The 26,603-nt window shown below is 51.5% G+C and overlaps 4 protein-coding genes across 9 annotated transcripts in view; 2 read left to right on the top strand and 2 right to left on the bottom strand.

Moving 5' to 3' along the window:
* cast (calpastatin) overlaps positions 1 to 24,168 on the bottom strand; it is a 71,302-nt gene extending 47,134 nt beyond the window's left edge. The window contains exon 1 of the mRNA XM_057030067.1: positions 24,157 to 24,168. The gene's annotated coding sequence lies outside the window, so the exon portion shown is untranslated. The remainder of the gene's footprint in view (positions 1 to 24,156) is intronic.
* ell2 (elongation factor for RNA polymerase II 2) lies at positions 168 to 9,831 on the top strand. The gene is made up of 12 exons (XM_057030107.1): positions 168 to 387; positions 3,120 to 3,167; positions 3,499 to 3,623; positions 3,707 to 3,870; positions 5,119 to 5,378; positions 5,504 to 5,628; positions 5,940 to 6,012; positions 6,092 to 6,767; positions 6,906 to 6,975; positions 7,066 to 7,237; positions 7,351 to 7,395; positions 7,496 to 9,831. The coding sequence occupies exons 1-12, from the start codon at positions 214 to 216 to the stop codon at positions 7,610 to 7,612; spliced, it is 2,049 nt and encodes a 682-aa protein (XP_056886087.1). The 5' UTR covers positions 168 to 213; the 3' UTR covers positions 7,613 to 9,831.
* glrx (glutaredoxin (thioltransferase)) lies at positions 10,180 to 12,958 on the top strand. Of its 5 annotated transcripts, none has more exons than XR_008950086.1 (4): positions 10,180 to 10,613; positions 11,011 to 11,159; positions 11,280 to 11,382; positions 12,658 to 12,958. XR_008950086.1 is itself a non-coding variant. In XM_057030121.1 (3 exons), exons 1-2 carry the CDS (start codon positions 10,407 to 10,409, stop codon positions 11,122 to 11,124), a joined length of 321 nt encoding a protein of 106 aa, XP_056886101.1. In that variant the 5' UTR covers positions 10,199 to 10,406; the 3' UTR covers positions 11,125 to 11,136; positions 12,658 to 12,958. The 5 variants fall into 5 exon arrangements, 1 of the variants encoding a protein (XP_056886101.1); XR_008950085.1 differs by having other exon boundaries at positions 11,011 to 11,235; positions 11,333 to 11,382; XR_008950087.1 differs by having other exon boundaries at positions 11,011 to 11,256; positions 11,333 to 11,382.
* rhobtb3 (Rho related BTB domain containing 3) lies at positions 12,676 to 24,730 on the bottom strand. 2 transcript variants are annotated; one of them, XM_057030113.1, is made up of 13 exons: positions 24,342 to 24,730; positions 23,907 to 24,138; positions 23,193 to 23,385; positions 21,634 to 21,791; positions 21,447 to 21,555; positions 20,221 to 20,416; positions 19,950 to 20,146; positions 17,457 to 17,566; positions 15,555 to 15,660; positions 14,897 to 15,070; positions 13,228 to 13,394; positions 13,042 to 13,138; positions 12,676 to 12,794 (listed from the first exon to the last, which is right to left on the bottom strand). In XM_057030113.1, coding segments are annotated over exons 1-13 (1,860 nt in total). In that variant the 5' UTR covers positions 24,344 to 24,730. The 2 variants fall into 2 exon arrangements, with proteins under 2 accessions (XP_056886093.1, XP_056886092.1); XM_057030112.1 differs by lacking the exons at positions 12,676 to 12,794; positions 13,042 to 13,138; positions 13,228 to 13,394 and adding an exon at positions 14,009 to 14,729.
* Between the last annotated feature and the right edge of the window lie 1,873 nt (positions 24,731 to 26,603).

Raw genomic sequence — 26,603 nt, 5'->3', positions numbered from 1 at the left:
CATTTACTTCGTCCTGTCAAATGGGCACAAGGAACTAAACCCGTGGCAACGTAACGTGTCCTCGCCCCGACATGAAACGCAGTTAATTAAAAAAAGAAGTTAGAAAGTGAAACTTAACTCAAAGTGACAAGTCAACCCCCCCCCCCCCCCCTCCCGGCCAGAGCCGTAGTCCCTCCCCGGCCAGGAGCAGGCTGAGGCAGCCGAGGCTGGTAAATGCCCCAGCCTCAAAGGGACGATGGTGGAGGGCTGACAAAGATGGCGGCGCTCTCCGAGGATGGGAGCTACGGACTAAATTGTGGCCAACAGAACGCGGGCAGAGTCACCGTGTTGCACGTCAAATTGACCGAGACAGCACTGAAGGCGATAGAGAGCCACCAGAAGTGTTCGGTGAGTGAACGGAGCCTTCGTTTTAGTTCCAAACCGAACCGAGCCGGGTTCGGAGGGCTGACACAGCTCATCTCAGCTGGGAAAGCTCGGCTGCCACGCACAGGTAAAAGCGACAAAGTTCGCCCCGCCGCCGACGGAGTGTCTCCGTGCCCGCCTTTTGGGTCGGAACCGCCCGTCGTCTCGCCCTCGGTGGACCGAGTTTTGGGAAGTGACAAAGGGTTTTTAACTCGGTAGACATGTTTGCGAAGTTGGGCGCTTGTGTTAGCCACCTAGCCGTAGCTCCGAATATCGAACCTTGCAGTCCAGCAAGTCCATTTCCCCCCCCACCCACACACACACACACACACACACACACACACACACACACACGCAAACTTGGCTCACATTTAACCTGCGGGGGAAAACATTAATGTTTCCCGCACACGCACAAGTTGACACGTTTATTAAATTCGAACGTTGAGGCCAAAGGCTGCGTCGAATTAAAGCACCTCGACGGGGAGTTTGACAATTCGACGAATGTTCGTGAAATGGAGGAAATGTTGCGGATAAACTGGACCCAAAGTCACTTGCTAGCTAGCTAACTAACCAACTAACTTTGGTCTTTAATCCCTCTAGTGATCGATCAGATCCCCATATGGTTACAGTTGTTTTCCGGCCACAGTCGTCATGACTGGAAGCTTTAGTTTAACACAATCTGCTCATAAACATTTTTAAAAGCGACGAACGTCGCTTCGAATGTTGCCCCTGATACATTCGGGTAAATACCCCCGAGGCAACGTTGGCTGGGCAAATAATGAAGTTAAACAATGCGAAAATGCGGCCTTTGTATGCGCACATTTGTAATTTGAAAAGTAACTCGGCGTTTCTGCCAGGATCGCGCATTTATTTACGTCTCCACTGTCAGAAGTTGCAGAAAGTTCTTCGAGGTACCAAGAACTTTTCGAATGCCAAGTACGGCAACTAAAAAGTCCCCCCCCCCCCTACAGGGGCCAGTAATCTGATTGTTGTTGCCCCTCCGCTGTGTCAGGCTACTTGCACACATCCATGACCATCTGACCCGCGTGCCCTGTTTTGACATCCTAAACCAGGTCAGGGTCGACCCATCAAAACCCAACGGCACCGGTTGAGGGAAAACACGTCTTAGCTTTGCTTACAGGGCGCTGCATAACTGCGCAGATCGAATATAACCTGTTAATCTTGGACAAACGGCGTAATCTCGTTGCGGCGCTGCGTCGGCCACCTAATCTCGACGGGGCCGATACCGCTTTAAGTTGCAGGGGCCTGAAGTCAAGTAACCCAACGACTGCGTTGCATAAGAGGCTAACTTGGTGCAGGTCCTCCCTCGCAGCACATGCACCGTAGCCTAGTTCAGAGGTCTCTGATTGCTTTTTATGGTAAGGCGCACTGTCTGTCCGCGAGCATGTCACCGAACACTCGCGCTCCCGTCCGTCAAAGTTTCGCCCCGACAGGCCTGCGAGCGGAAGGCTGCTTCCTGTGTCGTCTGGACTCAAAGGCAGCAGCGCACGGCGGGTGAATCCATTTCAGACAGGTGGCGAACTTAGTCATCACCCAGCCCAGTGAATTCTTTTGTGACAGGCGCCGCTACATCCTTATTGGATGCGGTAATGTGGGTCCGTGCGCTGCGCTGAACGGCCACTGGCCGCCTCTTGCTGACTGAGCAGCCAAAAATGCCTGCTTTTTGTTCCCCCTCTCACCCTCGGCCGCGTGCGGCGTGGCTCGGCCGGTCACCGAGCCGCGGGAGCCGGCTATCTTTGTCTTTCTGTGGTGATGTGAAATGTGATCAGAAGTGCATGAGTGTGTGTGTGTGTGTGTGTGTGTGGATGGTGGGGGGAGGGAGGCAGTCGGTGTGCGGAGGAGGCTGGCTTCAACAAGTTAGAACTACGTTTTTGTGCTCTCCTCTTTTTTGTTTTGGATTGTCAGTTGGATGAAATAATTATCTGGTTTTTTTGGGGGGTTTTTTTTTCTCCCTGAAGGCATTTTTCAAGCCAAGCCAGGCTGTTGCGTGCTGATTTCTCCGACCGGCTTTTGTTTTACCACATTCGATTCAGCCTTTACCTGTGCACGTCTGTAACGTTTGGCTGTAGATCGCTGCTGCATCCGTCAGGCTAGTGTCAGGTTGTCATTCCAGGTATGTGAGCCCACAAATGGCTAAAAGGCATCTGTATCAAACCTGTCTCACATAGCTGTAAACGGTAACCACAATGATGCAGGTAATGCTGTTGCTAGCCGCTAGCTTGCTAGTTTTCGAAGATGTATAGCAACAAAAGACTGCATGTTGAAGGTCTTTTAGCACCTTTTTTTACTGCTGCTATACTTTACCCATCAGATAATCATAGTTTGATAGGCCACTGAATCTACTGCTATCAATAAAAGCTACCGTGCATCATCTAAAGACACCTACAACACCACAGCTGTGGCCGACTCCTTTGTTCCCGTCCAACTACAGGACAACGGTCGGCGTCCTCGAGAATCCGGACGGTTCGGTGGTTTGCAGTCAGAATCATTCCATTAATAGTGCAATGGTGGCCGCCGCCGTTAGTGGACGTTTGGGAGTCAAACGTTTAAATAGAAGCAGCCACGGTCCAAAAAACACAGTGCTATTTGCAATTTTAAATATTGATTTAAACCCTAAAATGCCCCAACACCTTCCAGCCCTTGGTAACAACTTCTTTGTCAGCAGGAGTTGACTGTTGGGTTCTCTTCACTTTCAGAATGGATCCTCTTCGCGGCCAACCATACAATTCAATGGGCTCCAAGGGGTGAGTCTTGATTCATGTTTTAATCTTCTTTTTTTCCTCATAATGGGCATCAGATGTGACTTTACATCGCATACCGTGAATTCCTGTTGTATAAAGAACACAAAATATTGGTGATGTATTGGCCCGGAACGTACAAGCAACATCTGCGATGCATAAACGCGACTTTGTGCTGCGTTCAGGACGATCGGGGATTGTCTACACCCCCGATGTGGACTGCGTTTTACTGTAGTGTATTAGGAGGAAACCAAGGGATAAATGTTACGAATGTTGTTGGGCTTTGTATTTATTCTGTTCCTTAACTGGAAATAATCTGATTCTTTTTCTGCTGCAGCGCATTAAAATACCCAAGACAGATTCTTCCTCTGATGCCTTCCACAATTTTGATTTTTACCTGTCTAACGTGGGCAAGGACAACCCTCAGGGAAGCTTCGAGTGCATCCGCCAGTACGTGTCAAGGTAACGGTCGCCGGTGGGCTGGTTTCAGCGACACGGTTGGGCCAGGGGCTGCTGGTGGGTGACCCCTCTCTCTCCCTTTGTAGCTCAGGGGCCTCGCATCTGCGATTGTTGGCGGCGGTACAGGACAAAGTCACAGTGTGCGCCACCAACGACTCCTACCAGGTGACCCGAGAGAGAATGACCCAAGCTGTGGAGGACACACGTGAACGTGGGACCAAAGTCATCAAACCCGGTGGCCAGTACAGAGGTAAGGGCCTCAGCGGTGCCCAGGTTGCTGTCAATGCCGCTCGCTCCCCCTTTTTTGAGAGGCTGAATAGATGAAAGCTGACAGCCTGATTCCATTCAAGCCCAGAGGGCCACTGACTAAGCCCCTTTGGCTTCTCGGTCGTTTCCAGATTAGCCGTATGGCAGAAGTTTGTAGATGAAGCCGTTCCCACATCGCGGATGGAGAAGCTGCGATGTTTGCTCATGTTACCGTCCATGTGCAGCGGCTTTGTACCTTTACTGTGTGTTTGATCGACTTTGGACAGGAAGTGGGACCAGCAGCTGTGTCTCAGTGCGACAATAGAACTCTTCAGCTTCCTTCCAACAGTTATTTTCGATGAATTTAAGAAACTTGAAACTGAAATGTTCTTGCTCTGCTATGCATCAGAGCGGAAGAGACAGGTGTCGCCTGTCTCCAGTATCGTCCAGTTTAATGGGTTTTTGGTAAAGAATTTAAATATTTTGTTTAGAACCTGTTGCGTTGACCACAAAAGCTCGGTGCAGCAGATCTAGTTGCACAGTCAGACTCCATTTTGAGTCAGTCCAGCGAATGATCATGATTTAAGTAGAACAAAAAGTTTAGCTTGTTGCGGACATTTTCTGGCCAAGTTAAAATCTCCTCGGGCTTGTTTTTTTCTTCACCCTGGGAATACATTTGCATAGAGTGGCCCAGATAGAAACTAGGAAACAAGAGGAGTAGCTGAGAAATGGGGCCGGAGCCTGTAGCAGCTGCTCTGGAACACACACCCTATTTACTAATGCAAAAGGTGCTCTTATTTTCTCGTTTACGGGTCGATAATTTCAGGTAAGCACCTGTAACTTGCGCTTCTTCTGTCTGCAGCCTGTATCTTTTAATGAGAGCTGCACACCCCTCATTTTGAAACCGCTGGGCTTGTTACGCACGTTGCCATCGTTTCATGGCGGCGCGTTCTGCAGCGACTCGCTTCATCTCGCCTTATCTCGTCCTCTCATGAGGCCGCTCCAGTCGAATTTCACATTTGCAGGCAAAAACCCATTTTGGGAATGTTTCATCATTCTCACTTAAATTGTCTCGGGTTATTCATATTATCGCTCTTCCCCAGGCTAAGATTTTCAAATTGGTCTCGCTTGTTTCAGTCGGATGTTTTGCTCCCCCCTCCCCCCTGGTTTGTGAATGGGTCTCTAGTAGTATTTGGCACTGCTCGTCATCCTTGAATCACAATTTTACCACATATTTGTCTTCTGCCACTAGGAAAACAAGTCCATATCCGTAAACCGGCGCTCTCTGCTCCGGAGGTTGCTCCCGAGCGCAAGCGCTCCACGCCTATCAACCCAGCCAACACTATCCGCAAGTGCCTTTCCAGCAACCCCGTGTCCCAGCGACCCTTCCGTGACCGCATCGTTCACCTGCTGGCGCTGAGGTCCTACAAAAAGCTGGAAGTGCTGGCCCGTTTGCAGCGGGACGGCATCAACCAGAAGGACCGTAACTCCCTGGGAACCACCCTGCAACAGGTAGCGCGTCCAGATTAAACCACGCAGCACTGTTTGCTTAGACTCCTGCTCCCTGCTGCTATCTGAGGGCTCATGCATCACTCTTCTCGGGTGTGTGTCTTTCTGTGTGTGTCTACATGGAATAGGTGGCCAATCTAAACCCCAAGGACAACACGTACTCGTTGAAGGACTTTATATATCGTGACGTCCAGCGCGATTGGCCCGGCTACTCTGAGGATGAGAGGACCCAGGTCGACCGGATGTTGGCCCGGTACAGAAACGGCCGATTAGACTTTCTGATGAATCCTTAGCTGATTAAAATAGGACAAAGAAATGGCACTTTAAGAAATGTGTTGCATTTGTAAAGTGGTGGTTTAAAATCTGTGGGTGGGTCATTTTAACCCCTGTTGTCAGGATTTGAATATTCTGGGCTAATTTTAAGTAATTGCATTCTATAGCCAAGATGAGTTTCAGTCTTTATCCCACTCAGCTTCAGAGTAAAGCAAAAAAAAAAGAACAGGAGGTCAAAGGACAGGTCCTTCTCATCTCTGTCCCATTATCCTTTTCTCTTCTCTTTTACAGCAAATTGGGTCCTCAAACTGAGTCTGTTTCTTCAAGCAGTTCTCCCAAAGACAGCGTACCTTCATCTCCCCAGGTCCTGGAAGTAATACCTATTTAAATACTGCCTAAATCTGTTATGGTCACAGCATCTGACTCAGTTCTGTGTGTTTCAGAAGCGACAGCCGGATTTTGACTTCATTGATCCTTTGGCGCCCAAGAAAGCCCGCATCTCCCACCTCAGCAACCGAGGACCTGCCACGTCTTCATCCACCTCCTCGTCTGATCGCCGCGAGGACGATGGCAGCCCCGCCTCTAAACGCTCGTCCCTGCCCTCCAGTGTCACCTCGGGCCCCCCCACCCACCTCCCCGTCTCGTCCCACCCCCCCGTTCCCTCTCACCAGCAGCCCACCCTGGCGTCTAACTCCAACTCGCCCAGCACCCCCGAGGGCTGCGGAACCCAGGACCTGCCGTTGGACCAGAGCTCGTCCTGCAGAGACCCGTCGCCCAGCCCGTTCGCGTCAGGCGGGACGCTGCAGGAAAGTTACCGACACCTCTCCTCCGCTCCCGGACCCACTTCCTCCCCCAGCCCACCTCCTTGCACCTCACTCACAGTTACCTCCACCGTCATCACCAGCCCTCCTCTGTCCAGCAATAAGAAGTTCAAAAAGAAATCCAAAAAGCACAAAGAGAAGGATCGAGAGAAGGACAAAGGGAAGCGGGCGGAACGATGCGGCACAAGTCCTCCGAATGTAGCAGAGCAGCCCGAAGAGACTCGCAGAACCAAAAAGAGGCGCAGCGCCGAGGCAGAGAGCAGAGTGGTCGCCAACAAAAGTCCTCACAGCGACGGAGGTTCGTTTCTGCCCGAGCGTCTCGCCTGATGTGTTTATTTACTCGATCTCATTCTCAACTATGGAAGCGGATGTCTGCATCTCGCTGCTTTTGGCCGCGCTGCTGTGGCTTCAAACCCTTTTTCCATTTTCTCTCCAGAGTCTTCAAACAAAGAGAATCCAGCCCAGTCCACAGAATTCTCCACTAATTCCATGCCTGACTATGTAGTGTGAGTAAACCACTACGCTCTGATTTTAAACTGCATCTGCATCGACTTTTAATGAAAGTGGGGCCTCCGCCTGCGTTTGCGTGTAAACAGGAAGTACGTACCGTTGGTGTCCATGGACCAGCGGCAGAGTTACAAAGATGACTTCAATGCCGAGTACGACGAGTATCGCCTGCTCCACGCTCACGTGGAGGGCGTCACACGCCGCTTCTCCCAGCTGGACGCTCAGTGTCGGAAGCTGGTACCCGGCACCAAAGAGCACCAGGTGCCTGAATGCTGCAGTTTCTCTCCCGGTTACCATCTGTGTTCAGCGGCTTTACTGTCTTTGCGTCCTCGTTTCCAGCATTAATTAAAGTTGTTTGTTTTTTCACTTTACAGAAGATGCAACAAGAAGTCTTAAAAGAATATAAAAAGATGAAACACGTAAGTGGTGACCTGAGCTCTGTTATCGGTGCATTTGTGTGTTCAAGCTGCTGCAGGTGGAGTCTGATTGTTTGTGTGTGTGTGTGTGTGTGTTGTACAGGACAGCCCAAACTACCACGTGGAGAAGCAGCGCTGCGAGTATTTGCACAACAAGTTGGCCCACATCAAGCGGCTGATAGCAGATTTTGACCAGCGCAGAGCCCAGGCCTGGTGCTGACGCCGCAGATCGTCTTCACAGATCAGTATTGAGAACGGCGTCCCACCTGCTCTTGTTTAAGGACCCCTTCAGTTACCACATCCAGAACAGCCCTGCCACCCTCCAACGCTCTTCCTTCCCCTTTTCGCTTGTCCTGCTTCATTCCTTCCTTATTTTTGATCTTTTATTCCACTGCCTTCATCAACGCCCACGGTCTTGAGAATCCTGAGCCTTGACCCCCTCCCCACCATTTTGCTTTCCTAGTTTCTATTTTTTTTTCTCTCTCCCTTTTCTCATTGAGCTCCTGTGAATTGTAAGACCACTGGACTAGTGGACAGGGGCTGCCTGCATGTGTGACGGGCTTTTGGGTAAACTTCAACTCTTTGAAGGACTTTGTATTCATGCAAAAAAAAAAGAACAAAAAAATATTTTCAAGCGGATAAAGAAAATGTTAACGATATTTAAGTTAAAAAGAGGGAGATCTATTTATTTTAGGGCTTGTAGTACAGAAGAGGAGCCCGCAGATGATTTATTGATTAAACCTTTTTTTTTTTTTTTTTTTGAAAGAGATGAAAAGAAGAAGAAAAAAAAACTACCACGGGCCTTATGTGTTTAACTCTGTGAAGCCATTTTGCACGCAAATTCCACGATGTCATCTCATTAAGCCAAGATGCCCCTCCTGCCTCATTTCCTCATGGAAACTGTACACGATGACCTTTCCTTGGCCGCGTCGGAGGCAGAGGAAGAAGGAAATGAGGCGCGCAGGAGACGGCAGGCTGATTAAGCATCAGAGTGTGCCTGAGTTGTAAATTTAGTTGTAACGGCTGCGCGGGGGTGTCGGCGTATCTGACGGGGTCTCGGCCCCACCATGGAGAGGCCCGTAGTCCTGGAAGCGAGTCGGGCGTTCATGGTGCTTGACGGGCGCCTCACAGTCAAACGCCAAGCTGAGCAGACGCCGAAGGAACCACCTGGAAACGGGCTGCGTGGGAGGGAGGGAGGGGGGGAGGGACAGTGTGGAAGGAGTGTTACAAAGCCGTGTGTTTGTATGGATGAGCGTCACGCGGAGTGACGGGCGAGAGAGGAAGTAAAATATGGAGCAAAAAGTGAGAAACACAAAAAAAACCTAATTTAAAAAAAAAAAAAAAAAAAAAAAAGCTGCTATAGTGTTAAACCAGCCAGAGCATTCAGGATCAACCTGGCAGGAGGAACAGAAACCTGTAGATGTTTATTTTCCAGAATGGACCGGACCGGACCGCGCCAGCTTCAGCTTTATCCAGCAACAAACACTTGTTAGACCACCTGACGTCAGATCAGTATTACCATCCAGCAGGTATTTGATTCTCAAGTTCTGATTTCATGGAGGTTTCCTTGTCTCTTCGCAACATTGATTTAAAACAAACGCAGTCTTTTATTTTAACAAGGGAAATTTTGTTTACACACCTGTGTGTGAATCTTTGCCAAAAATGAGGCTCCTTTCCCCGAGTCGGCAGGTCGGCCTCCACGTAGTCAGCGCTTGAATCTGCAGCTGGGTTTGATTCACTCGACGGCGGGAAGCGTTTAATCTGGAATGTGAAGGCCACTTCATTGAAATAGACCTGTAGCATTTTGAATGCATTCCAGCACTAAAGTCCAGCCAGAACCGCTCAGGTCACCGGGTCAAAGGCGCCTTGTCCTGGGCTCCTGGAATACTGAGAGATGTTTCTGAATATTTAGGAGGGAGGGGGGGAAATCTGGTATTGAAGTGAGCAACTATGCAGCTGGCGCAGAAATGTGTGTGAGGGGGCGAGGGGGGGTCAAAGGTCCAGATTTTTGGTTGTGACCGTCCGTCTGCAGCAGACCGGCGGTTGCTTTTGCTGTCGGGGCCAGAAAAGATCCCTGAATGTGTCTCTGCAGCACTGAATCCAGGTTCTTTCCTGGGTGTGGTCAGTCAGGACTACCCCCCCCCCCCCCCCCCCCCCCCCCCCCCAAGCCACCTATTGTTTAGACCTGATGCAGCCGTCTTCACATGCAGCCGGTAACATGTTCTCCAAAAAAAAGTCTTTGTTTTCAAAACCCGTGAGCCTAAGTTGACCCTGTGAACTGGCAGGAAGTAGTTGCATTAAGTCTTAATGAAGAAGCGACGGACGCCCGCAGAGATGTTGATCAAAGAAAACCAAGTATGAAATTGGATCCTGCCTACGTGAAATGTCATCTCAGTAAGATGAAAACTTCAATAAAATTCCAGAGAGTTTACTTGGAAACTGTCCTCTGTGCTTCTTTCCTGTATGTTTTTGGCTTTAAAACATCTGTCGGCAGCATCTGGAGCATCATGTTCTTCCAGTAAATAGTATATTGAGCCATTTTAGCAGAAGTTAGTCACACTTCGCAGATTGTGGCCCCAAAAAATGTCAATACAATTTAAGGATTTGGGGGGAGGGGAGGGGGGGACTTCCAGTCACAAACGAATCTGACTGGATTACCAGAAACATTTGTGGATGATCTCATTTAAAAACAAACCACGTGACCCATTTTTTACGCGTTTGCGGCCCTGCAAACGCGCTCTTTCACCACCGTTGCGCCGTCAAAGCTCATCGAAATCATCTGCTGGACGTGCGCAAACAGATCAGAACTTTGAAATCGTGACATGTTTCATCCCGAGGAGCGGTGGTTATCTCTTTAAGACTGCTGGGAGGGGGGCTGCTGCGCACCACTCCACCCATCGCGTCACCCCGAGACTCCGAACCGACCACACACATCCGCGATCGCCTTTCATTCAGCGCCTCCACTGATCGCAGCCCGGCGGCCTGATCTCCGAACCCGTCCGCAGCGACTCAACATGGCGCAGCAGTTCGTCCAGACCAAAATCACGGGGGGCAAAGTGGTGGTGTTCCTCAAGCCCACCTGCCCGTACTGCGTGATGGCCCAGCGGGTCCTTTCCCAGTACAAGTTAAAGCCGGGATACGTGGAGTATGCGGACATCAGCGGCCACCCCGACATGGACAAGATCCAAGACTACTTCATGGAGCTGACGGGGGCGCGCACGGTAAAGGCAGCCCTGAGGGTTTTTAACGTCCAGAACGCGGGCGCTTTCGCCAGTCACGGCGGTTTAAATGTGTCTTGGGTTGTGAATTATTGTCATAAACGGAAAATCCGAAAGGCTAGGGCGTTGACGTCATGCGCAACCAGTCTGCTGCGACAACCAGGAAGTGGTCGGTTCTCCTTCATCAGGCGGTGAGACCCCCTGGCAAAGGTCTCCAAGGGTTCACCACTGTCATTTCTCAGTCCTCCAGGCATCTTCAGGGTTTCATGGGTCTCTCAGAAGAAAATATTCACATGGAAACGGGCCTGAGACGACAGGAAATGGCGACCCAAGATATGTGGGAGCAGGCTCCTGAAATATTGACTGACCTTTTCCAACTTCTCTGTCTCCGTGCATGTAGGTGCCACGGGTGTTCATCGGCGGCAAGTGTGTCGGAGGAGGCAGCGACGTGGCCGACTTGCACGAGAGTGGTGAGCTGAAGAACATGCTGCGGTCCATCGGCGCCCTGCAGTGAGACCCTGCCCAGGTGATGACCAGAGAAATATCCAAGTATGATCTGATCCTGGATCCTGGTCCAGAACTGCCCCCCCCCCTCCCGTGTCATTGCCTAGACTAGAGTCTCCAGGTATGAGCAGGGTGCACAGAGGTAAACAGCAGTTCTGCTCTCAGGTTGCTCTCAAACACGTCTTTATTGAAAGTGGGTTCATCTGCTGTCCGTACAGCACTGGCCCCCGTGGAGCCACGCGTCTTCATGCAGCACTTCAACTCTCAGGTTAGGTTGATCTTGGTTCACGACATGAGTTCTACCCACAGGTTACAGGTTCTGTTGGAGTCTCACAGTGTCGGCTCCCTCAAACGGCGTCTCTTCTACAGCTCTACTCGCTAACTGAGCTACCGCTGTTCCGATGTGATCGTTTATTCACGACCGGTTGGCAATGAAACTGTAAAATATCATTTATAGACCCTTTTGGCACAACTGATGCTGTTCCGTCTCAACTGACAGCCGGTTCTTTTAATAATGATTATGTTGATGATGATAATAGTGCACTTTAGTGTGAAAATAGTGAAACTTAACGGTTAAAATCCCAAACTATAGTTTACAAAAATAATTGCAGCACCAAAAAAATTGTATTGTTACGATTAAACTCAGTTTCTCAAATTCCAAAAAATAAATATTATGTACATGTTTTACCAAAAGGCATTGTGGTTTTCAGTCTACCAACTTATTGATATTAGGGATTCAAAGATCGGTGGTTGCTTTTTTGAAAACACAGTTTGCAGTTTACAACTCGGAGCTCTTTAAAATGACAGATAAATAAAATATGACAATTCAATTAGGGGAAAAGACAAATAAAAAACATAGAAAAGTCACTAAGTTGGGTTTGATTTCTCAGATCTGTCCCGAGTGACTCCTCTTCACCTTCAGAAAGGATCTTTGCTTTAGTTTCCTGCTAACTGGGCCCTGTAAAATCTACCCTCCTGAGGCGCGCATGCGCTCGTGTGGGGGTGCGCACCTATTGCACAATTTAGACTCATCAGTGTCATCACAGAACTGTTATTTATGTCTACTCTCACTGCAAAAAGCTTTGCCCATTTTGCACAACAGGGAGACTGCAGCTATTTCTTATTGCTAACAGAATAATTCCACCAAAGTTTCATAGTTCAAAGGAAATGGGCCACAGACTGAAAATGAAATGTAAAAAATATACCATTATCGGTCAGCGCTTCTGATTTTTGATGTAGGTTACTGGACGAGTTATTTATATGAACGATTAGTCAACTTGATTCGAGAGGACAGGAGCGTCTATTGGTCAAGGGCTGAAATCGAGGGTCGGTCCAGAGTGTAGAAGGTACAAACCCGTCCACAGGAACCCAGCGACTCCCAGTCACTCCGCCCGTTACGGGGTGTGTCGCGCCGTCAGATGTCATTACTCCTCGCAGATGAAGCCTCTTTTGAACCGTCTCCGTCACCATCGAAGCCCTTTCCCCCAGCAGTCCCTTCGCCTGTCTCACTGTTGCTCGTCTCTGTCCTCTCTCCCTCTCTCAGCATCCAGGTGGCGGCCGGTCACATGACTGTGCAGCGAGACTTGCGTAGCTTGCGTCGCCTCTGCTGGTACTCGTTCAGCTCCTGCAGGTAGCCCCTGGACGGCCAGCGTAGCCTCTCCACCTGCTCCCGCTCCTCCTCTGTCAACACACCCGTAAAATTACACTCTGCAACAACAAATGCTGAATGCACTACTGGGATGTCTGATGTGATGTCTTTATCCCTGTCGATACCCGTCCATTTTGGGGGTTTTTTCATTATTTTTATATGCATTCATTGGAAATAAAAATGCTGCTGCGACTAATTGTGTTTCAGTTGATTGGTGTGTGGGGGGGGGGGGGGGGGGGGGGGGGGGGTTAAGGACTGAAGGCTGATAAAATGACTGACCTGAGAGCTCCAGGAAATCGGGTTTGTGGCTGAAGATCAGGTAGTTGTTGGCGATAAAGTGGAGGAGCCAGATGTACAGCTGCTCTGCGTTGTGGCACTGAGAAACAAACCCAAGACAGACATTTGAATCCGGCCTCGGCGCCGTTCGGAGGTCGGCTGCACGGTGGTGTCACGGGTGGGGCTGACCTTTGCTCGGCGAAGCAGGCGGATCACGCTGATGCCCGTGGATGCCAGCTCCCGACTGGGCATGCTCTGAAGGTAGGCGCACACGCACACCTCGCACAGGTGCTGGAGGCGCTTCACCTGGTACATCTCGGCGCAGACCAGCACCGCCATGGCCTGCAGCACGCTGGCTGGAGACACAAAGGTGACACGGCCTGATACACCTGCACCCTGCACAGGTCAGAACGCCACAGAACGCACGCCATCACTGGAACCCTGTTAAGAGTCTCCCATCCACGTTTTTGGGAGAAGAAGCTGAAATTCCGACTTTTTCAGCCCACTGTAAAAACTGAAAGTTGACTTGAACGAGAGTCCCAACATTTATTTACACGCACGAGTTCCTACGCTGCCTTCAGAACCACTGCATCGACGACAGGCACGTCTCAAAGTGTCCCATTCGTCTGCACCACGCTGCGTTTTCCATGCTGTCAACCGGAATGTCAGCTGATCAGTTCTGTGATGTCACATCGCATGAGACACCCCCCCGCTGTTCGCCCCTATAAACCCTGATTCTCCTGACGCGTCCCTGACAGGCTGAGATTACCGTGTCATGCTTCGCCTCGCATCAATCAGCATGAGGCACATGCTACCAGCATACATGCCGCTGCGCGCCGGCTTGTGACCTTGAGTTGCCGAGTCGTTGCGTAACGGTGCAGCGGCTGCAGCCTCCGTGGCGGCTTTAATTTCCTGTTTCCTGTGATGCTCCCTGTAAACAGCTTACACACCTTCCTGTTTTATATATTTTTTCCACTAAAATTGCCACATTAGGGGATCACCAAGCACTCAAAATATGGACGTTTAAAGCGGCTTATTCTAAACATATATAACATCTGTTAAGCAGCTTTATTATGTAACAAAAATGACATTTATAACCGCAGTTGATTAGAACGCCGTGAGCAAGTTAGGCCTTATCTCTAATTAGGGAACGCAACAAATCTTCTTGACACTAGAGGGCAGAAAACCCAAACACACCACATAATGTGACCTTTTTAACGACGTAAGCTGTTTAATGTGTGAAGGTTTGAAAGGAGCAGCATTATTTGGTTCGTCAGTTTGAGGAGCGCTGTTGTGACTGATTGCTGGTGTAAGAGGGGATATGAAATGTGTAACGCAGCAGGGGTCATGGCCGTCACCGCTGGTTAGAACAAGTAATGCTGTAGCATGACTGAGCGGGAAGACAACGGCAACAACACGCCTGGGACTCGAGCTAGCACCCTTAACAAGCAGACAACGCCACGGGTCCATCCTGTCATCAGCGGAGCTAATTTCAATTTTGGGCCGCCTCTCCGCACGCCTCCGGGACCATCCCTGGCGGCGTGTCACAGTCACACAGATGGCTGGTGGCACTTGTCATCCGCATTTTACGAGCCGGGCTCAGGAAACTCTTCCTCGGGGTTTGTTGTCTTTTCTGTGGATCGTTTGAGCCTCTAAAGTGACATCATTCGCCCAGAATCCGGCTGCGAGATCTATTAGACCGATGGATCAATCCAACACCATCAGAAATCTACAACTGGGTTTAATTGTTCAACAAAATAAGCAGAAAGGCGTCTATACAGCGGTTTCTCATTGATTTTGCTGCTCCACGGGGGGGGGGGGGGGGGGGTCACGGGGGTTAAGGATGCAGGAAACTCACCAGGACAGCAGGAGTCGGTGTAGAGGTACTCCAGGAAAGACAGGAAGGTGTCCGAGGAGACGCCGTGGATGGGCACCACTCTGCTACGGGCCTCCGCGTACTTCCCGCTGAACATGGCCGCCATGACATCACAGCGTGCTACCAGCACGGCCCGGTGAGCTGGCAGTACGCTCCCTGGATGGCACATTTAGGGAGTGAGAGTAAAAACGTGCTGGAGAAAGCTTAGCCAATTAATGCTGACATAATATTGAGGGCAACTCTCCCACAGGTTTGCGCTTCGTTCACCCACGTACTCGTTTTGCCTTTGAAAACGTTTGAAAACTCCAGGACGAGAACCTCTCGCTGTCTGAGCACAAGTCCTCGTTAAGGGCTGCAGCGCCATTAACAGCTCTCCACACCCCCTCGGCACAATAAAATCATTCCTCCAAAAGTGACCTCCAGAAGCTAATTCTGCTGCTCGAGGGCCAAGAACGAGAAAACGCTCCACATTTTGAGGATATTATAACTGATTGATGGAGCCTCTAATGGAGGCTTGACGACACGCACGGTGACGGTCTCTTGTCTCTCCCAAACGATCGTTCATCCCAGCCCCAAGAATGAGGTCATAACTCAGTCACGGCTAATGTAACGGAGTGACAGTGAACGCATCAGGACCCACCTTGCACCATGAAGATGACATCGGAATAAAGGGGAGAATTGAAGAGGTTGACCAGAGTCTGCGGTCCCAGCTGGGCCGCACGTGCACTGGGTGTGTCTCTGGGGCCCTGCGCACACGCAAAGTAAAGATGGAACCAGAGGAAATGGGCAGAGTGGGCAAACATGCCAGGAAAGAGTGACCGTGAAGCCAAAAACAACTTGGATTATACTGAAAACACGCTGTGACCCAGACAATCCTGCAGTGTTCAGAGGGACGGGTGTCACGTAAAGGTGCACATGCTCAGAGGTATCCCAGAAACATTATTGCTCATTCCAATAACATCATCATCATAGCGTGTTGCCTTCACTCTCTATGCTGATGATGTTATTGGAATGAACATTATTGTTGAGTCTCTCTCCAGCTGTTTAACCCGGTCTTCCTCTCTGCCCTTCGTTGGTCTCAGAAGCTTTACCTCCTCTGTCAGGGTCTGATGCACAGTTACTCAGTCAGACGTGTTTTTCAACGAAGCACATTTCCCAAAATATCGGGTTTTTAGAAAGACGGTCAGACAGGAAGTCGGCCATGATCTTGACTGATTGAAACCTCTATACGTACATTAACTGACCTAGTGCAGCCGCACTCGTGATGTTCATTACGTATGGCTCTGAGTCCACATAAAAACGCTCACATGTTCGCATTGTTACAATTAAAAGAACATTTGGGTGGAATCTTTATCCGGTGAAGCGAGAGACGTAAAGCATATTTGCGTAAGTGCAGCCGCAGGACGGTCCATCGCTGTAATTACTCCTTCTGCATTCTTGCTGCTGACCAGAGGGGAAAATACACTGTGGTGTAGATCAGAGACGGGATCTCTGGGGAGCGCTGGGTTCAGTCAGAGTCATCCCGCTCATGGTTCCTGACACTGCTCATCAGCACTGAGCACAACTCTGCTGGGAGGAAGTGGACACCAATGCTGCTCTGGTCAATCTAGAGCGTTTGGGTCCTGGACCCAAGTTTCCTGGCGCACATATCACGTTAAACTGACCTGAACAGGACTCTGCTGGACCCGACTGCACGCGGACTAACCTCTTGAACACCGATGACCCGAATAAGATGTGAAAAAGTGTTGGGATGTTTGCTTCGGACTGCTGAACCGTATTCCCAGCTCTTGAGGGACGCGCCAGCACAGCGACTCCTGCACGTCTCTGTTCTGAAACACGTGGCGGCTCTTCAGAAGAGGCCGAAGCCGCGATCTCCCGGGTCACGTGGGTCGAAGCTCTGCCGCCTTCAGAGCCCGAAGCGTCCCGGGAATGTTTGCAGAGCGTGATGGAGCGATGTCAGGGTCACTAGAACATCTCATCACGTGAAAGAGGCTCGGCCGGTATTTATGTGTCAGCTCTTCTCAACACTGCCCCAGGTGGAAGAGCGATATCCATCACCATCAGGAGTCCATATATACAGCACACGCTGCCAACGGCCTGTCAGACCTATGTCACATCTGACGACTCCTCTAAATGCTAACAGCTGCTGCCCGCTCCCCTCGTCTCCTGATTCAAAAACAGTACATTCCTCATGTGACGCTGCAGGTTTTAACATCGCTTTGGACTTTGCGGCGGGCGTCTGGCGTTCCCCGAGTCTGACTGATGTTTATAACCCCTTTCAGAGCATCTCCTGCTTTCTTTTCTCATGCGTCAGCATCTCTGAGATGCCAGAGGAAATAATTATGCAGCCATGCAAATTAGAGCTCCATTATCCCTGTTCATAAAACCGTCTAATTAAGACCCTGTTAGTCTGCGGCCACAACAAAGATACCTTTCAAGTATAGCTTAAGACATAATTATGTGAGTTATTTGATGCAGGAGACCACCCGGGACACACGTGGACATCACGATAGCGGGATGTGATGGTGTGGAAAAACGTCACCCTCTCTTTGCCGATGAGCGAGCGTATGCGCTCCATAAGCTGCGCCACAGCTAAGGAGTTCTTCAGCTTCTCTTCCAGGGCCTCCTGGAGGTGTTCCCACTCCCACGCTCCTGCGAAACATCCACAAAGGCACAATAGTTGAATTTATAGAAACTCTTCTCGGCCTGGCACCGAAACCGCCACCACCCACGCCCCCCCCCCCCTCAACAAAACACCAAAAAACAAAGACCTGTTTTTTTCCACTAAGTTGTCTTGTTCTAAAAATTTGCCTCGTTTTGTGTTTGTAATCTATGTTTTCACTCTTCTGTCCATAAAGCTTCAGACGGGGCGCCACTCTCTCGGCCCGCCACGCTGTGATGGAAGTGGCGCGCTGTGGCACTGGCGCGGAGACAGACTGTCGAGGGAAGAGGGAAGCTGCTCTACGCGGGATTTATGTTAGCATCAGTTCATAATGAAGGTATTTAAGCTGATAGAGGGATTAACTAAAATCGAGGCGCCAGATAGTGACGCGCCGCCGCGCTCGCCCCTCATTGGCGGGGAGAGAGAGCTCAGGTCAGGAGCCGCGCTGCGAACGGCGGCTGTAGGCTGACAAAAACAGTTACAGGAGGAGATGTGAGTAAATAAAGTCACATATGATCAGAGAATGCTGTGTTGGTAGCCGCACAGGCTAATTGCTAACTGAGGGACTTAAGCCACATCCTTAAAAATTAGAACTGTTATCCTGCAGTGGGCTTGAAAACAACTGTGATGCGGCAGGGGGAGGAGCACACTCCTCACACACACACACACACACACACACACACCCACACACACACACACACACACACACACACACACACTATAGAAAGCAAGTGACAAATTCAATAATTCAGCGATACGCTACAAAAGGAGACAAAGTCTCACAGCGTTAGCATCACACAGGCGACGTCTGGGCCTCTGTGCCCGTCCTCACTCAATCAAGCGACAAAAGACCCGCAAACAGACAAAGAGCAGAAGTCTAAGCGTGCGTCTTCACAGAGACGCGGCATTGTTGCGGATTAAAGCGAGCTCCGGTCGACGAATCTGAGACGAAGACGCCCGTCGTCGTCTCTGAAACGGAGAAGCTGCTGCAGCCTGTTGTGGATTTACTGTCGGGGAACGTTTGGTGGCTGCTGCTTCCTGTGTCTCCGCTTGTGTGTTTGAGGTCATTTGGTTTAAATGTGCAGCCAGACCCCTGTTGAAGGTTGGGATTCTTCACACGAGGCTTAACGCCGTCTCCCTGCAGCGATCCGTGACATTCATATTCCACACATGCACAAACCCTTCTTCTCTCTTTCTCACTCTCTAACACACACACACACACACACACACACACACACACACACACACACACACACAAAATCTTTGCTTATATGATATGTAGGAATATGACTGGAGAACAATGCAGCTACAAGGTAAAAACATGAGGTCACAATCCTGCTGTTGTGTGTGGAGAACTCAGGTTGCGTGTGCGCGTGCGCGTGCACCTAAGTACACACTTTTTCAACCACTTATTCTTATTCATACAGTGACTCACAGACGTGCAGCCTAAAACTATAATCTTCTCCTCCTCTCCTCTCAGTCTTCAGCATCACATGCGTGCTCAGCTCGTGCACGTCCGTGTCCACGTGTGTACGAGATCTCCCTCACATGCGCGTTAAAAAGGCAACGGTGCAAATCACACATATGCAGCTTTGGTCTCCCATTAGGACGTCTGCAGGGCACCGCAGCCTTTGATGCGCCGGCGTGCACGGAAACTGCCATCAGGCGCTGGGCGTGCACGGCGGACTGCAGATTCTGAGCTGCAGGAGGAGAAAGGAGGATTCTTTTTCTTTTTTTCTTTTTGGGTGCTGGAGTCAAGGGAGTAGCCCACGGTGATTCCAGCAGGCGTGGAGGGCTGCATGTTTCCCACCTGGCTGAATCAAAGTGGAGTTCTGGGTAATAAATAAATGGGGTTTCAAAGTCGGGGAGCAGCCGGGACACGAGCCAAGCGGAACATCTGACTACAAACGCGCGTTAAGATTAAAATTCAGTTGCTTAACATGCAGCACTTTTCATAAGCCTCCACTGGATGCGATCCAGCAGCGTTAAAAACCTTTTTGCGTTGCTGGGTGACATTAATCATCGTGTGTGTGGAAAGACTCGGGGACCTGGGGCCCGTCTGGGGCCCTGGCTCTGATTGGAAGGGCGACGCTAAAAAAAAAAAAATCCCACAATTTTATTTGGCTTCACTGTCACGCTGCACTTTTGAAAACAGATGAAACCAAAACGGACGGCGTGAAAGTGCCGTTGGAAACACGTCTTTAAGGTCTCTGGTGAAACGAGACCGTTGGTCACCACTGACGCTCGGCAGGCGGAGCATTAATGAAGAAGATCTACCTTACGATGGTCCAAAAAAGGCCCTTTTATACAAACATTCAACGCGTATAAGAAGGTTCAATGCAGAGGATTCAGAGAATCTTTTTGTTTATTTACCTCTGTAGATGAACATGAGAGTCTCCCACAAACACATGCACAGCAGGGGGTCCTTCACCACCAGGCGGGACAGGCGTCCAGACGCGTGGCCCTCCGAACGCGGCATGTCGTCGATAAACCCCCCATCCCAGGTGGACAGCAGCGAGTGGGGGCCCCCGTCCCGCTCTCTGCAGACACACCTCGACTGAGGGCGTTCCCTGTCCGAGCAGAGGCGGGATTACCGCACGGAACCCTCCCCTCCCCTCCGCCCAACGCTCGGGTCTGATCCTACCTGGTCTTGGGCCCCAGCAGCAGCTGTCGGAAATAGGGGCTGACGGCGCACAGCACGGCAGCGTGCGCCCACCCCAGCTCCTTCCCAGACTCCCCAGCGTAAAAAGCCACATCTGCGAACTGCACACCGCGCTCCAGCAGCCACTGCATGTCCTGGGAGAAGCTGGACTCTTCCACTCGGATGGGGGGGAGACGTGCTAAATGGAGAGAAGGTGAAGGCACCTTAGAAGGAGCGAGACAGGAAGCTGATAGCTGCCTCCCCGATCACCTTATATCCTGACGTTTGTGCAAAAACTGCACGTGTTTATCGGAAACAAGACTGTACGTGGATCCAAGCAGTACTGGACAGGCAGGAGGTGATTCAGCACCAGCTCGGGTTCTTGGCTGGTGGCAGAACTGTCAGTCAGATCAGCGCCGCCGACTTGATCTCATCGGTTCTGTTTTTTCAGGGTTTGCAGAATCGGTTTGGGTTGGAATAAATCAGCTCCGGATCCAACAGATGCAACCGCGACACTGTTGAGCTTTGCTGCAGTCATTAAACTAATTGCAACTCATCTATTTTATATGGAATATTAATGGCGGACAATCAGAGGGAACGTTTCTTCCTTTGCAACGACCCGCTTTGTGTTTGCGGAGCCCAGCTGACAGTTGGATGGAAGTGTGTGTATCAACATTGCTGGCTGCTGCACTGTTGAGGCCCGACTGGTACAGTAAGTGCTAGCATGTTGCCCGGCCAATTCAGACTTATTCTGTCTGAATTAAATTCCTCCCGGCACGGCTGCTGCGTGTATTCCCTGTTAAGTGGGATGGAAATAACATCCCAATTGCCATGGTGAAACATTTCTGAAGAGGTTTGCTTGTACAGAGATCTGCTGCCCCAGTAGAAGAGCTCGGACTTAAAGACTAAAAGGAAATTCTCATTCATCTCCTCAGGAATGTCATTTTTAACGCCGCCTGCCTTTCCCCCGTCGTTTAAATGTCCCAAACTTCTTAAAAGGAATCATCTGAAAAGCATCGGTTTAAGTGTTCCCACCTCTATATCCCTCAAAATAAGGCACCAAACACGAGGTCTGCTGCTGCTAAAAAGAGCTCAGCGGTGTTGGGTGAGTAAAGATGGTCTATTGATCTGAGTTAAACCTTTTTATGGATAGCTGAGCGGCGAAATGGGGCAGCGTTCACAGCAAATGCCACACTTGTGGGTCGTTCTATAAGCCATGCTCCTCTGACCTGGTTGTTCCAAGTGAGGAGGGAGAAGCTCGTTGGCTTTGTTCCCCCGTCTCCTCTCCGGCCGCTCTTTGGCTTTGTGTTTCAGACACTGAATCATGAAGTATTCCAGCTAAACGACACAAGAGGCGTGCGTTAAAACTCCGCCTGGAATTCTCACGTCGGTGCTGCGGGTGGTGCAATCGCTCACCACGCTGCCGAAGTAGCGGCCCACGAAGACGTGGTTGAGGGAGGGCAGCTCCAGGTAGGTGGCCCCCAGGTCCCGGGACAGCTGCAGACCTTCGCTGTGAGGAACGCAGCTGCTCCAGTCAGACGCGCACAGTGGACACGTGCAGGGGGGGCCTTCATCTGAAGACAGAGGAGAGAGTAACCACGATTGTTTTAGATAATAAGGCTAAATGGAGGTCTGCTATCTTCTCTTTTCAATGGCGCTCCTTCGTTATCACGTGACACAGTTTGCGGGCAAAAGAAGAACTCACAGCAGCAGCTAATTTAACATTATCTGCAGTGGCATGTGCGCTTGGACCAGCTATCTTGTGGCAATCGGACAGAAAAATTGGAGGGATTAACTCTGAAGGAGGGCGGGGGGGGCACACGACGGAGGAGGGGGAGAGCCGGAGAGGAAGATGGAAGGAGCCGGACACACGGCTAAGAGCCGAGCCATTTGATATCTCATACCGCTAATAACCTGCAGGCAGGATGAGCTAGAGTCACTAGCACGCGCGTGTGTGTCTATGTGCGTGTGTGTGTGTGTCAGGCACTGGCCTGGCGCATCAGTGCTATGTTTGTGTGTGAGGGCGCGTGAGTGCCCTTGGATTAATCGGTCTCTCCTCCCGCATTAGGCTCGGCATTATTGGACACCTGGTTACTCCACATCTGTGCCTCCGACGGCCTGAAGTCAAGCGGCAGCGAACTCTCCGTGCTCGGCTGTTAGCGCTGCAGTCATTAGAGGAGAGCAACACCAACAAAAACACAAACAGAAGCGGCGAACGTAGGTACACACACACACACACACACACACACACACACACACTCTCTGTCTCGATCCGCACTGTGAACATTCTGCAGCTCTGACAGCATCTCAAAATTACGCCAAGAAGACGGGCTAAAAATACAACCTGCTTCATTTGATGAGCTTGTTTACAGAGTCTGGATTTAACAAGGGTCAGACGGTGCACGTGCGCGTGTATGTGCGTAGGGGGGGGCAAACCGCTCACTGAGGCATTCGGCGGTGGTACGCAGCATCCGCTTAAGCCCCGCCCACAAACACATCCAGCTCAAGGGTCAAGCTCCGATGGGGCTGTGAGGCTGTAAATCCAAATGACCTTTGACCTCTCGCGTGAGTCAGCCTCGCTCATTGCAGGTTTCTATGCCAGTGTCTGCGGGCAAGAAGAGGCACTCTGTTCCGGCTCTGAAATCAGACCCAACGCTCTCACCCTCGCCGCCGCCGCGGATGAACCGGCAAATACCACAAGTTTGACCGCGAGCAGCCCTGAAATCTTCACAGGTTGCACACAAAAATCTCCAAAAACTGAAACAAAAGGGTGCCTGTCTGGGGTTTCCACCGGTTAAGGACTTAAAGTGCAGGTTGTGAGAGGTGAAAACCTCCCCCTCTGCTTAAAGTATTAAAAGAATGAGAAGTTAAAATGTGCATTAGGCTGTTGTAAACTCCAACTCGGGCACGCCGGAGCCGTCAGCGTAACTACGCTCCTCAACTTCCCAACATCCTCCAAACACGAAGATCCTCACCGTTCAATCGGGCTCCGACGGCGACCAGGATGACGGGGACGCCCCAGTGCCTGAGGAGCGGGCGCAGGCGTGGAGCGTAGCCGTTCCTCACCTGCTGGAAGGCCAGCTTGTCCATGACGGAATATTTAATGACCAGGATGTCCGCCTGCTCCAGAACCTTCCGCACGCTGGCCCAATCGCTGTCCAGCAGATCCTGGAAAAGTCAAGAGAGGAGCAAATGAAAGGTCAGCGGAGGAGAGACGGGACGGACACCTCATTAGCTGCTCGCCAGCCGGGCATCATAAATCCTTCCTCTGACAACCTTCCCTTCACAGTCTCCTTCAGTGTAACTTCACCCCCCCCACCCCCCTCCCCCCAGAACCCTTGAGACTAACCCAACTCAAGTCATGAGGGAAGAATAAAACTCTTCAAAATAAAATTGAATTACAAGACAAAGAAGCAGGGAGAGGACAGAAAGAATGTCAGAACTGCAGCTCCACCCCTGACGGAGGGAGACAGCTCTGTAATAGGAAGCCTGCTTTCATTTCCCATCCACATTCTGCTGAGAACAAAGATTCTCTCATTTCCTTTATGCAGCACGTGTTTAAAACAGGGGCCATTTTTTAAAAAAAGGCTGCAGTCTGGAAGATAAAGCTTCAAATCTGAAATGCTTAACAGCCGTGTGCTTCAGGGGTCCATTATTTCCCCATCCCAAGTGCTCAGGGTGTCCCTTACCCAACTGGGACAGTCCCGGACCACTACAGTAACGTCTCCAAACACCCGGGAGGTGTACTCCATGAAAGCAGGGTTGTGCAGGCTGTCCTCCAGGTCGCAGTGTCCCACCAGGGCCCCGTGTCCCAGGTAGCTCCACAGCAGACCCCCCTGCAGCTGCCCCTGGCCCAGGATCTCCTCCCCCTGCCCGACTCCGCCGGGGCACTCGCTGCCCAGAGCAACAATGTGGATGGACCTGTAAGCGGAATGTGAGGTAAACACGGGCTCCCCTGATTGTTCATGTCCATCACGTCACTAAAAACCACCGGAGCCATTATTGGCCGTGGTGGGGTTTCATAAAAGCGGCACTTTACGCATTTCTATCGATCAATAAAACGCATGAGCCAATAAATCAGAGCACGCACTCCCACCATAATGAGTTTTATCTGCACAACTTACATCGTGGGTTCGTGGTTCTATGGTGCGTTTCCGCGCCGGTCGCACGCCGCTTTATCCGCAATGAGCTGCGGCTCCGTTCCCTCGTTAATCCCTCTCATCGGTAGCTGGCCCCCCGGGAGCCCGGCTGCTGCGGCTGCGGCTGCTGCTGCTGCTGAGGGAGTTCTGCAGTCATGTCCACGTCTCGGCGTTCATTCATGAAAGTGGAGACCGACACCGTCCCGAACCGCACCGGACAGCCGAGCCGGCGGGGCAGCGCGGCGCCCATGAGCAGCCGGAGGGCGGACGCGCTCAAGTTGTCAGGCGGCGAGAGACGCGACCGACGGCGGACGGAGAGCAACAGTGAGCCGCGGTGTCCAACACATGAATGGCGTCTGCGGTGAAAACAACTGGGGGGGGCACAGTGAGAGAGAGAGGGAAGGAGAGAGGGAAGAGAGAGAGGGAGAGAGAGGAGAGAGAGAGGGAGAGAGAGATAGGGGAGGAGAGAGAGGGAGAGAGAGAGAGATAGGGTAGGAGAGAGAGGGAAGGAGGAGAGAGGGAAGGAGGAGAGGGAGAGAGAGAGAGATAGGGGAGGAGAGAGGAGGGAGAGAGAGGGGAGAGAGATAGGGGAGGAGAGAGGGGAGAGAGAGATAGGGGAGGAGAGAGGAGGGAGGAAGGAGGAGAGAGGGAGAGAGAGATAGGGGAGGAAGAGAGAGGGAGAGAGAGGAGAGGAAGAGAGAGGGAGAGAGGAGAGAGGGAGAGGAGAGAGAGGGGAGGAGAGAGGGGAGGAGGAGAGAGAGGGGAGGAGAGAGGGGAGAGAGGGAGAGAGAGGAGAGAGGAGGAGAGAGGGAGAGAGAGGGGAGGAGAGAGGAGAGAGATAGGGGAGGGAGAGAGAGGGGAGAGAGAGAGAGAGGGGAGGATGAGAGAGGGGAGGAGAGAGGAGAGAGAGAGAGAGAGAGGGGAGGAGGAGAGAGGGAGAGGAGAGAGAGGGAGAGGAGAGAGAGGAGAGAGAGGGGAGGAGAGAGAGGAGGGAGAGAGAGAGAGGGAGAGAGAGAGAGGGGAGGAGAGAGAGAGGGAAGAGAGAGAGGAGAGGGAAGGAGAGAGGAGAGGGGAGGAGAGAGGGAGAGGAGAGAGAGGAGGAGAGAGAGAGAGAGGGAGAGGAGAGAGAGAGGAGAGAGGAGAGAGAGGAAGGGGAGGAGAGAGGAGAGGGAAGGAGAGAGGGAAGGAGAGAGAGGAGAGGAAGAGAGAGGGGAGGAGAGAGAGAGAGAGGGGAGGAGAGAGGGAGAGGAGAGGGAAGGAGAGAGGGGAGGAGAGAGAGAGGAGGGAGGAGAGAGAGGGAGGAGGAGAGAGAGGGAAGGAGAGAGGGGGAGAGAGAGAGAGATAGGGTAGGAGAGAGAGGAGGGGAGAGGGGAGGAGAGAGAGAGAGAGATAGGGGAGGAGAGAGAGGAGAGAGAGAGGGGAGGAGAGAGAGGGAGAGGAGAGAGAGAGAGGTGAGAGAGAGAGAGAGAGATAGGGGAGGAGAGAGAGAGAGAGAGGAGGCTCTGAGTCTAGGGGAGGAGAGAGGGAGAGAGAGGGGAGGAGAGAGAGGGGAGGAGAGAGGGGAGAGAGGGGAGGAGAGAGAGGGAGAGAGAGATAGGGTAGGAGAGAGAGGGAAGGAGAGAGGGGAGGAGAGGAGAGAGAGAGAGGGGAGAGAGGAGAGAGGGGAGGAGAGAGAGGAAGGAGGAGGAGAGAGGGGAGAGAGGGAGAGAGAAGAGAGGGGAGGAGAGGAGGGAGAGAGATAGGGGAGGACGAGAGAGGGAAGGAGAGAGGGGAGGAGAGAGGGATAGGGTAGGAGAGAGAGGGAAGGAGAGAGGGAGAGAGAGATAGGGGAGGAGAGAGAGAGGGAAGGAGAGAGGGAGAGAGAGAGGGAAGGGGGAGCGGGGAGAGGAGGGCGGAGGGGGGAGAGAGAGAGATAAGGCAGGGGGTGGAGAGAGGAGCGGGAAGAGGGGGAGAGAGAGAAGGAGAAGGGAGAGATAGGAGGGGAGAGAGAGGATGGGAGAAAGAGAGGAAGGGAGGGGAGGAATGTAAAGAGAGAGAGAGATTGGAAAGGAGGACAGGGAGGGAGGAGGTAGAGAGGTTGGAGGAGAGAGAGAGAAGAGAGGAGACAGATGGAGAGATAGATGAGAGAGGCGATGGAAGAGGGAGAGAGAGGGGGGGATGAGACAAGGGAGGGAGAGGGACGAGAAGAGCGAGTGGGGGAGCAAGTGGAGAGCAAGATGGAAGAGAGAAAAAGAGAGAGAGAGAGGA

Source organism: Takifugu flavidus, chromosome 4 (assembly GCF_003711565.1).
Source record: "Takifugu flavidus isolate HTHZ2018 chromosome 4, ASM371156v2, whole genome shotgun sequence".
In the NCBI taxonomy this organism is placed as follows: domain Eukaryota; kingdom Metazoa; phylum Chordata; class Actinopteri; order Tetraodontiformes; family Tetraodontidae; genus Takifugu; species Takifugu flavidus.
This window is presented reverse-complemented; position numbering and strand designations above follow the sequence as displayed.